At 39.3% G+C, this 14903-nt stretch overlaps 1 protein-coding gene across 2 annotated transcripts; it reads right to left on the reverse strand.

Moving 5' to 3' along the window:
- Positions 1-3586: 3586 nt before the first annotated feature.
- On the reverse strand, positions 3587-14543 carry GPRC6A (G protein-coupled receptor class C group 6 member A). Of its 2 annotated transcripts, XM_088522659.1 has the most exons (7): positions 14317-14510; positions 12387-12690; positions 11466-11504; positions 9559-10386; positions 6454-6666; positions 5912-6035; positions 3587-4789 (listed from the first exon to the last, which is right to left on the reverse strand). In XM_088522659.1, the coding sequence occupies exons 1-7, from the start codon at positions 14508-14510 to the stop codon at positions 3675-3677; spliced, it is 2817 nt and encodes a 938-aa protein (XP_088378785.1). In that variant the 3' UTR covers positions 3587-3674. The 2 variants fall into 2 exon arrangements, with proteins under 2 accessions (XP_088378785.1, XP_010221212.2); XM_010222910.2 differs by lacking the exon at positions 11466-11504 and having other exon boundaries at positions 14317-14543.
- Between the last annotated feature and the right edge of the window lie 360 nt (positions 14544-14903).

Consider the following 14903-nt stretch of genomic DNA (forward strand, 5'->3'; position numbering starts at 1 on the left):
TCTGAAGGCAAATTCCCCAGTGGAAATAGTCAGAAGTGTCTCACCACAGTAATTGTTTGCTTCCTTGATTTTTTTTTTTTAGTGCTGTTTGGACAACATTTCATTCTGGCAAGATTTCCAATAAAGCATTCTCTATGGAATAGAAGGCCCTATCTTGATGTTTGCATAGTTGCACGTGTACAGTTTCCATTCTTAAATCATTAAAATATCAAAATGTCCTATTAATGTACATCAAGGCCATCTCACGCCAAGTAAAAGCTCAAGTCCTCTCACATTCTCTCTTTCTCTCTCTCTATGTGTGTGTGTGTATATATAAATATATATAAGTATATCTTTTTGCAAATAAGACATGATCTAAATAGAAAAAAAAAATTCCATCTCAGATATGTATAAAAGTTGCACACTGGCTTCTGGTGACTGTTTAAAAATAACCAAAGATAAAGCTCCTATTTTCACATGCAGAGAGCTGTTCTGCCCTGTTTCAGTTTTTTTGGGGAGGGTGCGGAGAAGCGGAAGCACCAGGAGCAATAACACAGAGGATAGAGTAGGAGCTCTGGTCCTCTTGCAGCCCTTCTGCCTTCGCTCTTCCTGCTTGAGCAGAGACCTCCCAAGTCTCTCTGTGTTGGAGATGCAGCTGGAAGGGCCAGGGAGAGGGAGCACAGCTTGGGCTGGGCTGCCCAGGGTGCATCCCAAATCCTGCTGCTATTTGCGAGTGATTTGGGTACCCCATAGATGAGGAGCCATGGCCCAGCTCTGGCAGTGTGTTGCACTCCTCAACACTGCAGCCAGCAGGACCACGCGGAGGAAGACGGGAGCTCAGGTGAATGGTCCCCTGCATGTCATGGAGTGTGGAGCGGAGCTGCTCTGAAGCTGCATGAAAGATGCCTGAGCAGTGAGAGCCCCTGAATCTTGAGGAACCAACCTGGAGGAGATGACTTGAAACAAATGGTGACTTTCACAGTTTTCACTCTTTCTAGAGACACTCTCTACTGCTGGATGTCACCTTCCATTGAAGTCATTTGGTATTACTACAAGGAGCAAAATAAATCTACAATAGATTCAATAGCTTTACATCTGGAAAAGCCTCCCGTTGACCTCAAAAGAAAAAGAAAAAGAAATCTCATGCTTGGCTTCTCTGTGAACATCACAGCATTTGGGGGTAAATACCAAAAGTGTCAAGCTGGGTGCAAGCATCTGTGATGTTGTGACAACTCTCTCATCACAGTAAGAAAGCAGATCACTCATTCATGCTCCCCCCTTAAAATGAAGCCATACGTTATGTCTTTCCTCAAAGATCACCTTTACCTGCCTACCTTCCCATTACTGTCATCGCTGCTGTTCCTTACTGACCTATAGATCAACGATTGCTTATCACGTTCAGCTTTCAATGTAAATGACATTTCCTAGTAAGAAGCACGGACATTTACTGGGTGGAAACAGCATGTACTGCTGTTATATAACGCCAAATCAAATTTCATAGGGAGAGATAAGGAAATTAAGTAAACAAATTCAATTTTAAATAACATCATTGCTTTAATCATCCCCTTTCCTTATATGTTCAAGACACAGGATACTAAACAGTTCTGACAGGGTACTTAACAAATACAGATATAATATTCTAGCCAAATTGATTGTGCTAAACAGCTTAGTGCTGAAAGTCATTGCATGGTGTAGGCCTTGCTTTTTCTCTTTCCAGGAGACTTATTTTTGCTACTTTGGCAGACAAATTCCAGGAATTGTAACCTTCCAATACGTACTAGCGCATATTCTAAACAGTAACAACTGATACATGAACAGTGTTTGGTGCATAAGCCTTCGTTCCTCAAATCATCTATAAAAATTAAATAATTACACAAATCAGAATATAAATCATGGCCTAGCCATTTGAATTACTTTTAAAATTTTCTTTCACAAACACATACTTACATACTATATATATAAATATATATGTTTACATGTCAAAGTAATTTTATGGCTTGTGTCCATTGTGGAAATGCAATCTACAGCTATTTCTACTAAAATCTGAGTAGAAAAGCCATATATATATGGATGAAAACAACATATAAATATAAATGATAGAAAAATAGATATAATGTACATAATAATAATAATATTAATAATACAAGATGCCTGTATAATGCTGCAGTTACTGAAGCTGATTGAGATGAGCATATTTCCCACACTGGCCTGCCACTCAAGGTACAACAGCAGCGCACGGTGCCGGTGCCCCTGCGACCGGCGGCACGGAGGGAGCAGAGCTCCTCGGCGCGGGGCTGGGGCCGCCCAGGAGAGCCCGGTGCTGCCGTTCGGGTCCGGGGAAACTGCCCCGACCCGGGGGCAGAACCGCGGGGGTGACGCGGCCTTTGCAGGAGGAGGCGGCGGTCGCCGTTGATGCAGAGAGGTGCCTACGTGTCCTTCCTGCTCCGAACACACACGCTGCCCCCAGTGCATACATATGCGTACACGGCTGCAGGCACACGCACGCGCTGTAGCTAATACCAGCTACTGCTCGTGTTATTCCTGTGTATTGGAATGACGCACTAACATCTTCTGGTTGAAAATCAGATTTTTTTTTTTAACAGGCATCAAAAACTCCTAAAATTCCCCAGATATAGTCATGCTGATCTTGGTGATCACCTTATTTATACTAATGAAAGGAAATGGTTAGGGTCTATTATTTTTTTTACATTACCCAGTGTGGCAGAAATTGCTTGCTACCTCAAACTATAGACACTTCAGGACAAATATAGCAGGTGTCTCCTGCTATATAGCCCGTATATCTCCTCACACACCAGAGAGGGAGCGGGCTGTGAGCTGTAATTTTCTCCACATATATGGAAAAAAATGGAACGAAAGTACCTATAATCACAGAGCTGCAGAGAAACACTTCAGTTTTTATATAGAGCTGTGTCTTTCATTCATTATCACCCTGGTAAACAGAAGGGGCTTTAAATGTTGCTGTGGTGCTCATCTGGACTAGGGTATGCAATCCTGGGTACATGTTTTGGAAATAAAAAAAGGGAGAAAAAAAAAAGATTCACCTGTAAGAAGTGCAGCAAAGGTTTACTTTTGGATGATAGGGAGAGTGGAGAGCCTATCTCAAACGTGGAGACTACAAGACTGGGCTTGTTTAGCTTAACAAACAGAAGCTAAGGGAGGGCCCAGTTTCCTTGATAAATTCACCTAAGAAGATGAGCTCTTTAAACAACCTGGCACCAAAGGCACAACAGGTGGGCACAAACAGCTCATGCCTTCATAGCTGTGAGGAATAAGAAGAACGTTGCTTGCTTTTCTATGCTTCTGCCTTGCACAGAGACGTGCGGCTTTGGGAGAGGCTCCAGGAGGTTTACGTGAGCAGCCAGCCTGTGTCAGGATGGAGAAATCAGGGGGCTGCTCAGTGGCGTTGTACTACCTGGTGCCTGTGAGAGCAGGGGCTGGACTCTGTGGTCAAGGAAATCCTTTGAAATCTAGTAATGAATATATATATATATATACAAAGCATATATATATACACACACACACACACACATATATATATATATATATATATAAAGCATCACAGGGGATGGTATTTCACGTGGCCTGCTTTGAGGAAATCAAAAGGAAGGAAATCTAAATGAGACACAGCTCACTAAAATGCCTCATTTATCTTTGGGCGTTTTAAGGCTACCTGGTCATATGCTGGACAGTCTTTTCCTGGACCTTGCAGTACTTTCAGGAGGATCTTTCCCTTTTATTAGTCTCTGCTCAGGGACTTGAAAATGGCAGTTTCCATTTGCAGAGGTTTTCTCAGATTTACATGAGTCTGAGACGGTAGCTCGGGAGCCGGAAGACTTTGAATCCAAAGAAATCTGACTAACAGCCACACTGCTGGCGCTCTTGGAAGAGTAGGTGTAAATCATCTTGAGAAAGGCAGATTTTGTGTTTGTTTCTTGCTTACAAATTACGATATAGCACTTAGGAAGAAAAGTACAACAGAGAATTCCATAGTTGGATATTAAAACAACAATGATCTCCACTGCTGAAAGGTATTTGCCAAATGTGGTTGCATAGACAGGGATAAACACAATCCATGCAATAAAGTAAATCAGCATGCCAAAGGTTATGAATTTAGCTTCATTGTAGTTCTCTGGGAGCTTCCTACCTTTAAAGGCAAATATAAAGCAAATGAAAGCAAGAACTGCTATATAGCCTAACATAATCCCAAAAGCCACAATAGAGCCCTCATTACATTCCAGAATTATTGCTCTTGGGATTGAGAAATTTGGTTCCACAAAAGGGGTCCTAAATATTAGCCAGAAAGTGCAAATGATGACTTGAATTCCAGTGCAGGTGACCACAATGGGAATAGGTTGATATACACGTTTCAGAAAATTCTGTAGGTTGGGATCAAAGCTGAAGGCTAGTAAAATTTTTAGTGACTTTATTAAAATACACGAAACGCAGAGTGTAAAACTTATGCCAAAGACAGCTTGCCTAGTTTTACATTTGAATTCTGTGGGTTCACCTATGAAGAAGGTAGTGGTTAAAAAAATTAATAAGTGGCTGAAGAGAATAATATAGCAGACGATTAAACCTCCAGATGCCTTTACAACTGGTGTATTCACATTTTTCGTAAAAATCACACTAATTGTCAAAACCAACACAATCCCAAAAGCAGAGAGGAGGAGGAGGAAAATAGCAAACCAGTCCGTCCAGCCAAGGAAATGGACTGTCTTTCTGTAGCACGTGGTGCTGTTCACGGGCGCCCAGTAGGTCTTGTTGTTACACGGGGAGCAGTAATGCATATCTGAAAAGGGAGAAGTGAAGACAGCTTAGAGAACAGAAGTAAATAAACTACAAAATGGAATATCAAGGCTTGGGATACAGCAGGAATGCGGGATGCTCAAAGGAAACACGTCCTGACTATTGCTGCTGCTGCCCAGGCGGAGGAGCTGCAGGTCTGCGATGGCAGTGGCAGAGGCCATGGATGGAGGCCAGGACGACCAGCTGCCGGGAGTCCAGAACGGCCAGAGTCCCAAAATTGTCTTGAGATTGATCAGGAGATACCTAATCCGGTCAGAGCTCCACAAAGGAACTTTAACTGAAACTTGAATAACGACGGGAAATGAAATCCTTGGAACTTTGGTTCTATTTGGTCCTATTGCTATAGGATACAATAGCCTTCTCCCTGCAGGCAGCTTTTGCAATACTGCAGCAAGAGTAATCACTGGTCTAGATTATGCTTTCAAAGCCTAACTTTGCTGTAAAATTCCCTTTCTCTCATATGGAAAAATTGGCAAGCATTTGCATAAAAGGGATAAAATTTAATTTCTTTCTGCTCACTCTCAGGATATTCAAAGGATATTGTACCGCAGATTTCTTCTGTCTTCCATAGTTAATTTACCACTCTCGAAAACATCATTCAAACTGTGAGTGAACCAGCGGTAATGTACACATCGGATTTGACTCTAGAAAGTATTACCGTCATGCGATACATATCAGCATCCTCATACAGTCATACCAAACACTAGAGAACTCCTAGTAAAGACCAAAAATACACTAAGAGGCAAAATAAATAACTCTCGTACTTCCACTGAACTCGGTGTACTGCAATAAGACACAAAACAAGGTTCTCTTTTAGTGAGAAACAGTCTTATTGATAAATCAGACAGCCTCTTCTTCCAGGCAAAGGATAATGTTAGTTAACTGGAAAATCTAGTTGCTTTAAGTTTAGTCTTCTAAAAAGCATCTAAACAAATGTTTATATAATTAATGCTGTTTTTTCCCCTTTGTATTTGGAAAACTAAGCATAAAAAATATTTTAATCTCATTCTGAAGTTATACCCAAGGTTCCCAAGTTATATTATACACAAACAAAACAATTCTATTGATCTCTAAATAAATCTTTATTTGGATCATAATTTTTTACCTGTTTGGTTGCTGTAATGGTTTTCTGGGCAGTGAACACATTCATAGCAGCATGTGTGTGGACTTTCTGTAACCTTTTTCATCTGTCCTGGTCTGCAATGCTGGGAACAGGTTGAGGTAACCTTCTGCCGCATGCAGAGAACAGTAAAGTGACCTTGTATTAGTCTTCATGTTCAAAATAAATAGCCATTTTGCATAAGAAAGAGGTTGCTTATACATAGACATTTTCTATTTTAAAACACTTCTCAAGATCCTGCAATAGCATCCATAGAAAAGACATAATGATTTGTTCATCTTAGGAAGCCCCTTAAAGCATTCACAAGGTATAGCACAATTTGAAAGCAAACGGTGATTGCTTACAGCTCACGCGCTTGCTGAATGTGCAAGGTAGTAGAATACACCCAGGGAGGATTTGTCACTAAAAAGAGAACATGAAAGTACATAAAAGATTTCTAGCTGTTAAATACTTCCATTACAAATCCCAGGCAGAGAAGAAAGTATATGAAGCAAATTTCACATGTTATGCCAAAAAAAAAAGGTTACCTTTAACTCTAGAAATTCCATTTTTTTCTCCTCATCCTTAAAGATAAAACAATCCTTCTTGGTGTTGTATTCTGCCATCGTGGTGATTTCCATGCGGCCATCAATTTCTTTCCAAAGAAGAACATCATAATTAGTGCTCATATCTCCTTTGGAGTCAAACTTGATTTCTTTGTCATCATCAAGGACTGTAACTTTTTTCAGTTCTTCAAGGAGCTGAATGTAGATATAAGAAACAACGATATGCATCAGTATTATTTCAGTGTGATAAAATCAACAGTCTAACTTAGGTACAATGATATGAAGTTGAAAAGAGAGAAATGCTGTTTTTTAGGAGTAAAAAAATCTTAAAATTTAAAGAGATTTTTATAACTGTTTACTCTGATGTTCTACAAAGAATTATGTTATTCAGGTAATGTGCGATGTATACAAATACACATATTAACATTCTTTTTCCAGCCAGGGAGATTTTGTTACAATGATGGGAAAGAAAAGGTTTTGCTTATCCAAAACAAAGTAGGCCTTTTTGGGATCCCTTCTTATAAAGTATTACCATGAATGATAATATTGCTGTTATTTTATTATACCCAGAGTAGATCAGAACAACATTTGCTTTCAGAGCAAGCTCCTATAGGGTCTGGAAATACCTAATTTAATATTATTTTCAGATGTGACTCTACTGCAGTGTGAGACTCAGCACTGTTAAATTAACAATAAATGCTGATTCACTCAGACAAAATAATATATGTCACAATGGCAATATATAGCACATCTATATCTATCATAGATATCTATATTTGATAGATCATAGGAAATACAAAAATCAAGATGCTCTAGAAAGACAACTGTCTAGGTTAATATTACAACCAATTCTGTTCTTTTTAATAGAGTGAAATTTCCTTCTTCCTCATCACAAACAGCCAGAGCAAGAAGAACCGAGAAGAGTTTGGCCCCATCCTCCCTACATTCTCCCCTAAGGTACATACAGAAGGTAAAATACACATTAATCGGAGGAGGATGTAGGGAGGATGCGGCCAAACTCTTCTCAGTGGTGGCCAGTGATAGGGCAAGGGTTAATGGGTACAAACTGAAACACAGGAAGTTCCACCTGCATATGAGGAAGAACTTCTCTGCGAGGGTGACAGAGCCCTGGAACAGGGCCAGAGACCCAGAGAGGTTGTGGGGTCTCCTTCTCTGGAGATCTTCAAAACCCGCCTGGATGCCACCCTGTGGCACATGCTCTAGGTGTTCCTGCTGGAGCAGGGGGGTTGGACTAGATGATCTCTAGAAGTCCCTGCCAACCTCAACCATTCTGTGATTCTGTGAAGTTCCATGTGAATCTAGAAAAGGAAAGGGTTAAGACACATATAACTGACTCCAAACCTCAGGAGTAGACCATGAGAGAACCATTAGCCACACTGGTTCTGAACTGGAGGAGCAGCTTTATCGCTTCCCAGGTATAATAGTTTTAGGCAATAGGGGTGAATCAACATCCAACAAACAAGGTTTTGATGAATGGCTGAAATTAACTGTTCCAACTGAAAAGCTGTTGCATAGATCCTAGTTTGATAATTGTTGCATTTAAAGATGCTGCTAAGAGTATCTCCTTACAAGAGTCTGGCGCATAGAACTGAGAGGAAGTGTCATTATTTTGAGAGTTTATATACCTTCACTGTCCTTGCTGAATGTCCTGTAGTCTTGTGGGACTGTACAGGAAACTTCTTATTCTAAATCCCCAGTCATTTAATCTTTTTCCACCCTAATTTTCCGATTTATCTAAAAATATGGGAATAACAGGGCTTTATGTATACATCTTGAGCTTCAGGCAGACAGTGCTAATAATTTGCAACATTATTGAGTTAGTGAGTATTTCTGCAAAAGCTGTAACACCACTAACTGATTTCTCAGTATACGGAGATGTGTGATATGGATGAGTTTCAGGTTCAGCTTTATATATACCCACTTCTAGAGATTTTAGGTTCAGTGTATAGGAAAAATATAATGAAAACAGCATTGGAGGGTTAATTATATTTTTCAGCTTTCTTTGTGAGTTCTTGGCTTCTTAACAGGCCACTTAGTTTGGGTGGTTTGGAGCCATGGTTCAGCCATGATGTAAACGCAGCTCCATAAAGCTGCGTATCCTGTAGAATAGTCCTGAATTTGTCCTATTTGCCTTTACAAATTTATGTAAAAAGTTGATTGTTACTGTTTCTTTTTTCAAAATCCCCTATCTTGGTTTGACCTGCTCTGACCTATGATAAGAGGTCAGAGTAAGTCAGAGGGCTTCAGTGTTTGTTTGACTTTTAAATGAACTTTAGTTTAATCCTCTGAGTAAAAGTGTGTAAAAGTGAATACTCCTGAGCAGGTTCTTGGGTAAAAGGTCAGGTCAGGTTTACTTGTCTGATTTTTCTCCTTTTCCCATCCATTTGATTACAGATGTGTTTTAGGCAAGCATCTCACTCATCTTAAAGATGTATATCTAATTTCCTCACCAGTTTCAGCTTAATTCAAGATAAACAGGCAAAATAATGGTATGTTATAAAGGTTCTTCATAGAGGAAGATACCTGAATTTAGACAAAAGAGAGACAATAGCTAGGGAAGGAGAGAGAAATTGAAACATGTTGGTGAACTCTCTTGTCCTGTAACATTCCCAGCTACCAAGAGCACTCATTGCTGAGTATTATATCGGTTTACAGCAACAGGACGAAGCATTAGTAGTTGATTAGTATCTTAAAATAGATTGAGCATACAGATTTGTTCTCCTCCACATGACTAGCTAGTAAGATGTTGAAACAAGAACCCTGTGCGCTGACTTCATCCAAGCTGATGCCTACTCTGCTATGCAGGACTTTCTGTCCTACTCTGCACCAGGACTCTGTCTATGTGGGTCAGAAAAGAAAGAGATAAAATTCGAGCCTGTTTCTCAGCACTGCAGCAGTGAAGTGCTTCAGCTCTGGCACACAGTCTCTGCTGTTTCAGTTGGCTTATGCAGTGGTGAAGAAAGGCAGGAACAAAAGTTAAAAAAAATCAATCTCATGTAATGTGAGAGAGAAAAGGAAATAAAAGTTATGCAGAGAGAATAAGACCTGAAAGAACTAACTTCATACCTCCCAGGGAGTGAAAGCAGAAGGATCCTTGCAGTTTCTGTGTTCGCATTGCTCCTTAATGGCATGAGCAATGGCATGGACTGCAAGTATAGTACTGTGGATAAATCCTGGTTCAATGCTGGCAATCAAAAAATTGTCTCTCCAGATCTGATGTCTATTCTCAGCATTTTGCATCAGATTCTCTTGGGATTGATTTGAAATGCACATTTGAAAATCGTGGTAATCCAGCTGTGCACAAAGTGACAAAAGCATAATATATTCACGTAAAAATTTATTGTTTTCGGTGGGCTTTTCATGAAGAGTTCTCAGAAAGTCATGAAATGTGGATATGTTTCCACTTTTAAATCCAAACCCCACAACAATTCCCAGCTGTTTGATATTGGGAATTGTACTGATTTTGACTGCAGTTGACCAATTATCACTTGCAATCCAAATTTTATTTACATTCTTCTCAATTGCCTTTTTAAATAGTTTGAGCACATGGAATTGTCTCATAAAGAGAACAATAACATTTACTCTGCTTTCCTTGACAATCTTCTCAATTGCTCGATCAACTTTGGCATTAAAAGTGTTGTCAGAGAGATAGGCAGGCAGCATTTCTTTAAAAGCTATGCAAACGTTGTTTCCCATGGCCTGGACCCCAAAGCTCTCCAGAGCAAGACGCCCGTTGTCATCATCAGTGGCTATCACTCCAATCCAGTTCCACCCAGACTCACAGATTAAGCGGGCCATTGCTCTAGTTTGATAGAAATCACTGGGGATAGTCCTTAGGAAGGAAGGAAACCTGATTTTGTCACTGAGGATTTCAGCAGATGATGCAGGACTGACCTACGAAGAGAGAACAATTCAGTTATGGAAGCAGAGTCATTCGGCATGACTCATGGTACCTCTCCTTAACCAGGAATGAAGCAGGTGTAGACAAATGGGTGGGTTTCCTTAACCCAGCTACTAGGAGGAAGATGCCTTCCCTGTAATTTTTTCTTGATAGCTACCATTTTTTCCTCTTGCCCCCAGTGACATTGGTGAAGGCCGAGTACAGAGTCTTTCAAAAGGGTATGACAACTATGCCAACATAAGAATTTTGTTTTAACCTGTCCAGATACCATCAACCCGCTATTCAAATCCATATGTAAATCATTAGAAACATTGAAATATTCTTTGAGTTATTCAAATGATTGGTAACTTTATATTTTGCAGTATTTTCTTCTATCACTGAGTATGCTATTATGTTCATCCACATATCTTTTCTCTCCAAACATGAATTGCTACATTTTAAAAACATCATAGACTGTTCGAAGTATATCCCAGGGGAAAAAAAAAAAAGAAGGAAATAAGGAAGGGAGGAAGGAAAGAAGGAAGGGAGGAAGGAAAGAAAGAAGGGAGGAAGGAAGAAGGGAGGAAGGAAGGGAGGAAGGAAAGAAGGAAGGGAGGAAGGAAGGGAGGAAGGAAAGAAAGAAGGGAGGAAGGAAAGAAAGAAGGGAGGAAGGGAGGGAGGAAGGAAGGAAGGAAGGAAGGAAGGAAGGAAGGAAGGAAGGAAGGAAGGAAGGAAGGAAGGAAGGAAGGAAGGAAGGAAGGAAGGAAGGAAGGAAGGAAGGAAGGAAGGAAGGAAGGAAGGAAGGAAGGAAGGAAGGAAGGAAGGAAGGAAGGAAGGAAGACCTAAATGGAAAAGTGCTATTTGAATCTATACAGGTTTTAATCTTTGTCTATGCTCTTTTCTAAGCTTTCCAAAATAAGAGGCACCTATCTCAAGGGGGTATCAAGTCTTAATGTTGTCAGAAGATTACAGAGGCTACTGAAGAGAAAAACTCTAATAGGTCACCTTTCCCATCCCTATGTTACAAGGCAGATTCCTTTCATCAGTTGCCTTTTGACTGAGTTCAAGTGAGGTATTTTAACTTAAAACCTGCGATAGCTCTTATGGTGGCACTGGAGGTCATAGTTACTTCCTACTACTGCAAAGGAGTAGATACAGTTATCTTAAGTCTTCTGCACATGTTTGGTTACTGTGATGCTACTTCACAGTAATGATAATTTACACCTCCATAAGGATATGCAACCAAATAGTGTGGAAGTGGTTTTACTTCTCAGTAGCATGTCCTGAGCAATTATAAACCCATATTTTCCACAGGAGTTGCCCAAGTTGCAGCAGCAATGTAAGCTCCAACCCGAGCGCAAGTGTGAGACTGTGCTCATTAATATTATTTCCTGTGTAAAGAGACAGGTAAAAACAGGGAAGACTATTTTGAGATGGTATAGATACAGATCTGTACTACTTCTTTTCTACAACATGGTCTTTCAGAGAAATATTCCTTACTTCCTGTGCATAGTTAGAACAGAGCTGGACTCCCAAATCCAATCTCTCTCTCAGGTAGGAGAGAATTTGCAAATTTCTGGCCAAATTAGATTTTGAGTTTCTTTCTGCCTGGCATAGAGCATTATCATATAATATACTCATTATCACCGCAGGCCAAATTAGTCATGGTCAGTTTGGCTGAGTGAATAAATACACTGAGTAGCATCAAAGGTGCTTTAGAGCAACTAACACATCCATATGGGATTAGTAAATGTGGTACAGGACCTACATCATCCTGGAACAGAACATATAGGCATCTACCTAGAGCATGTAAAAGAGAACTACATGCCTTTATTTGGGCAAGCATATCAAGCACTGTATTTGGAGCTGAATCTCACCCCTTCTGATGCCCTTAGGTGGAGTCCAATCCTGCCCTGTAATAAATATTGCAATCCCTATGATCAGAGCCATGTCTTCCTCTAACTATAGTAAATTTGACCCTCTGTTCAGAATGAAATCATTCCCTCAAACCTACCTGTGGAATTAGTTGCAAAGCCAATAGCCTTGAAACTGCCATTGACACCTCAGAGTAGCTGGCTCCAATGACTGCCTTAATTCTCGGAATGTAGTCTGAATAGTTACACTTGAATTCTACAATATCCTTAGAAGAATTGAATTTAGACAGGAACCTCAGAGCAGATGCCATGGCTTTTGTAACTTCTGCACAACTATCATAGATTTCATAGCCCAGAGTAACTCCATGTAACAAGGTAGAATTGTTGATCATTTCAATAGCATGTATCATTGCAAGTGTCTGAAGAAAAACTTGAATTTCAAAGCTGTCAGGAAACACAAAAGTTTTATTTTAGACAAACATCTTTGGGAACAAGACTGAAGCAAAGTCTATTTTGAGCATATCCCTTAAAGTCTGACAACTGCTGAAAAGAAATGATGAATAATAATATTTGGTGTATTTGGTATGTGATATAGTTACTTGTTTTTATTTTTGTGTCTGCGTGTGTAATAAAAGTTAGAAATCATGTATTTTGCTCTCATCTAAATGGGAGATCAAGCAAATCAGCACAAAACTCTAAATTCACCTCTATTAAAAATTGTTGAAAAAATTCTGAAAAAAAACAGGCACTAAAATCTGAATTTGCATGGTAAAAGAAATTTACAAGTTATATTTTCAGAGTGTATCTGTCAAAATCAGTAAGGCTATTCCAATTTACTCCACCTGGTCCAATAGTCATTTTTTATTTTATGTTTTTACTTTCACCAAAGGCATGAAGTAAAGAAAACAAAGGACTAATAGAACTAAACGTTTCAGAGGCTGAGGTTTTCTAGTGGTTGCGTGGAGGTTCCTAAAATCCTCTGTAAATATAGTGAAGGCAGTAGAGCTATTCCTCTTATCTTCAATGGATGTTAAAATATGTTTCTTATCAGAACTATGGTAGTACAAAATATCTGCAATACCACCAACAATCCTCTCAGACAAAGTTATCTATATCTTTCAAGTCTTGCAAGCTACATTAAATTTCAAATGAATCTGGAACAATTTCTGGTTTTATGTAAAAATGATGGGAGGCTAACAAAATGACCAATTTTGTCATTATTTTGAAATAAATCCAGATCAATGTCTGCATGTCTGGTTGATCATTAAATTCACAGGTAAGATGAAGATGCATCTAAAATTCAAATGAAACTTTATGGTTTTCACCTGTGTTGAAATTTAAGACAATGTATATTTGGAATGCTTGGTTTATGAATATTAAGAAAATATTAGAGATATTTAAATTAACATTCTTCACCATATTATATTTGCATGATTTCCAAAAAATATTTTTAAAAAATCCAAGTGTAAGAGGATTTGAAGTCAACAAAATAATATTCTGATGCATAGTCTAAACTGAATGTGTACATGACATGGTATTTGTGCAATCTATCCTATAATTTAATGTCATTATTATTATTTGGGTAATGGTTACGTCTAGTCAGCAAAGTGCTATAAGAAATTTCAAGTGCTTTGCCCTGTAAAGTGAGAGTAAGAAGTACTTAGATAAACCAGAGCAGTAGAGGTTTTTCTGTGTCCAGGTCATCTACTCAATTTCTTTACAAATAATCAAGATTGCACAATTGCACAGCAGAGTACTTCAGATAACAAGTTAACATCTACATGAAAATTAAATGAAAAGGGTTGTTCAGCTCAAACCTCCAAAGTTATATGATTATTTATAAAGATTGAGATAGGGATCAAAAACTCATTTCCTTCCTCAGGCAACCACAGTATTTTCTACTGTATGTATTCTGTGCTATGTTATGCACAATTTATTTGATGTCCAAGATCTTTTGAAGGACTAAGACACATAAGCGAAACTGATTTTTGTTGCTATTAATATGAAATGTAAATGCCCAATGTCAGTGTTTCTTTTTTTGATATATGTGTAGTCTGCAGTATTACTCACCTCGCACAATTCTGAATTACTGGCTTGATGGGATGTTCTTCTGGATGCAGCATTTCGCTATGAATGGCAAACAAGCCTCCAATGATGATGTCTCCTGGAGAACTGGCACCCACAAAGTCCTCTGTATTCTGGCAGGAGTAGACAACATCAGTGCTGATCACAAGGCAGGGAATCAACAAGCGAACTAATGCCATGTTGCTATTTCAGCTGCTTGCTACCAGCTCTAAGTCAATTAACCTTGCTGTGGTGCCAACCACACTGCTCCTATTTCCCCTGTAAACAGCAGCAAGGGAAACGGCTGCACTCAAAGTCAGTCACACTTCACAGGGTGCTCCTATCTGCTCAACTGGCTTAGGCTACTTCGCTGATGCTACCTAAAAAAGCAATGCTGGCACTTAAAATGTGTGTGTGTAAGGGTGTGGGAGAGAGAAGAGGGCGGGAAAGAGATAAATGAGTTTAAAAGGAAACGTTGGACATAAAATCTGTTCTGATCTGTTCAAAGATCATTACACTTTATATGAAACACATGGCAAATATTTTGGTATAAATTTGGGCTTGTCTTGAATACCTTTGAAATGAGCGCAGTG

This window comes from Tinamus guttatus, unplaced genomic scaffold (genome assembly GCF_059628265.1).
Source record: "Tinamus guttatus ecotype Peru unplaced genomic scaffold, ASM5962826v1 Tinamus_guttatus_pri_ptg000010l, whole genome shotgun sequence".
Lineage (NCBI taxonomy): Eukaryota > Metazoa > Chordata > Aves > Tinamiformes > Tinamidae > Tinamus > Tinamus guttatus.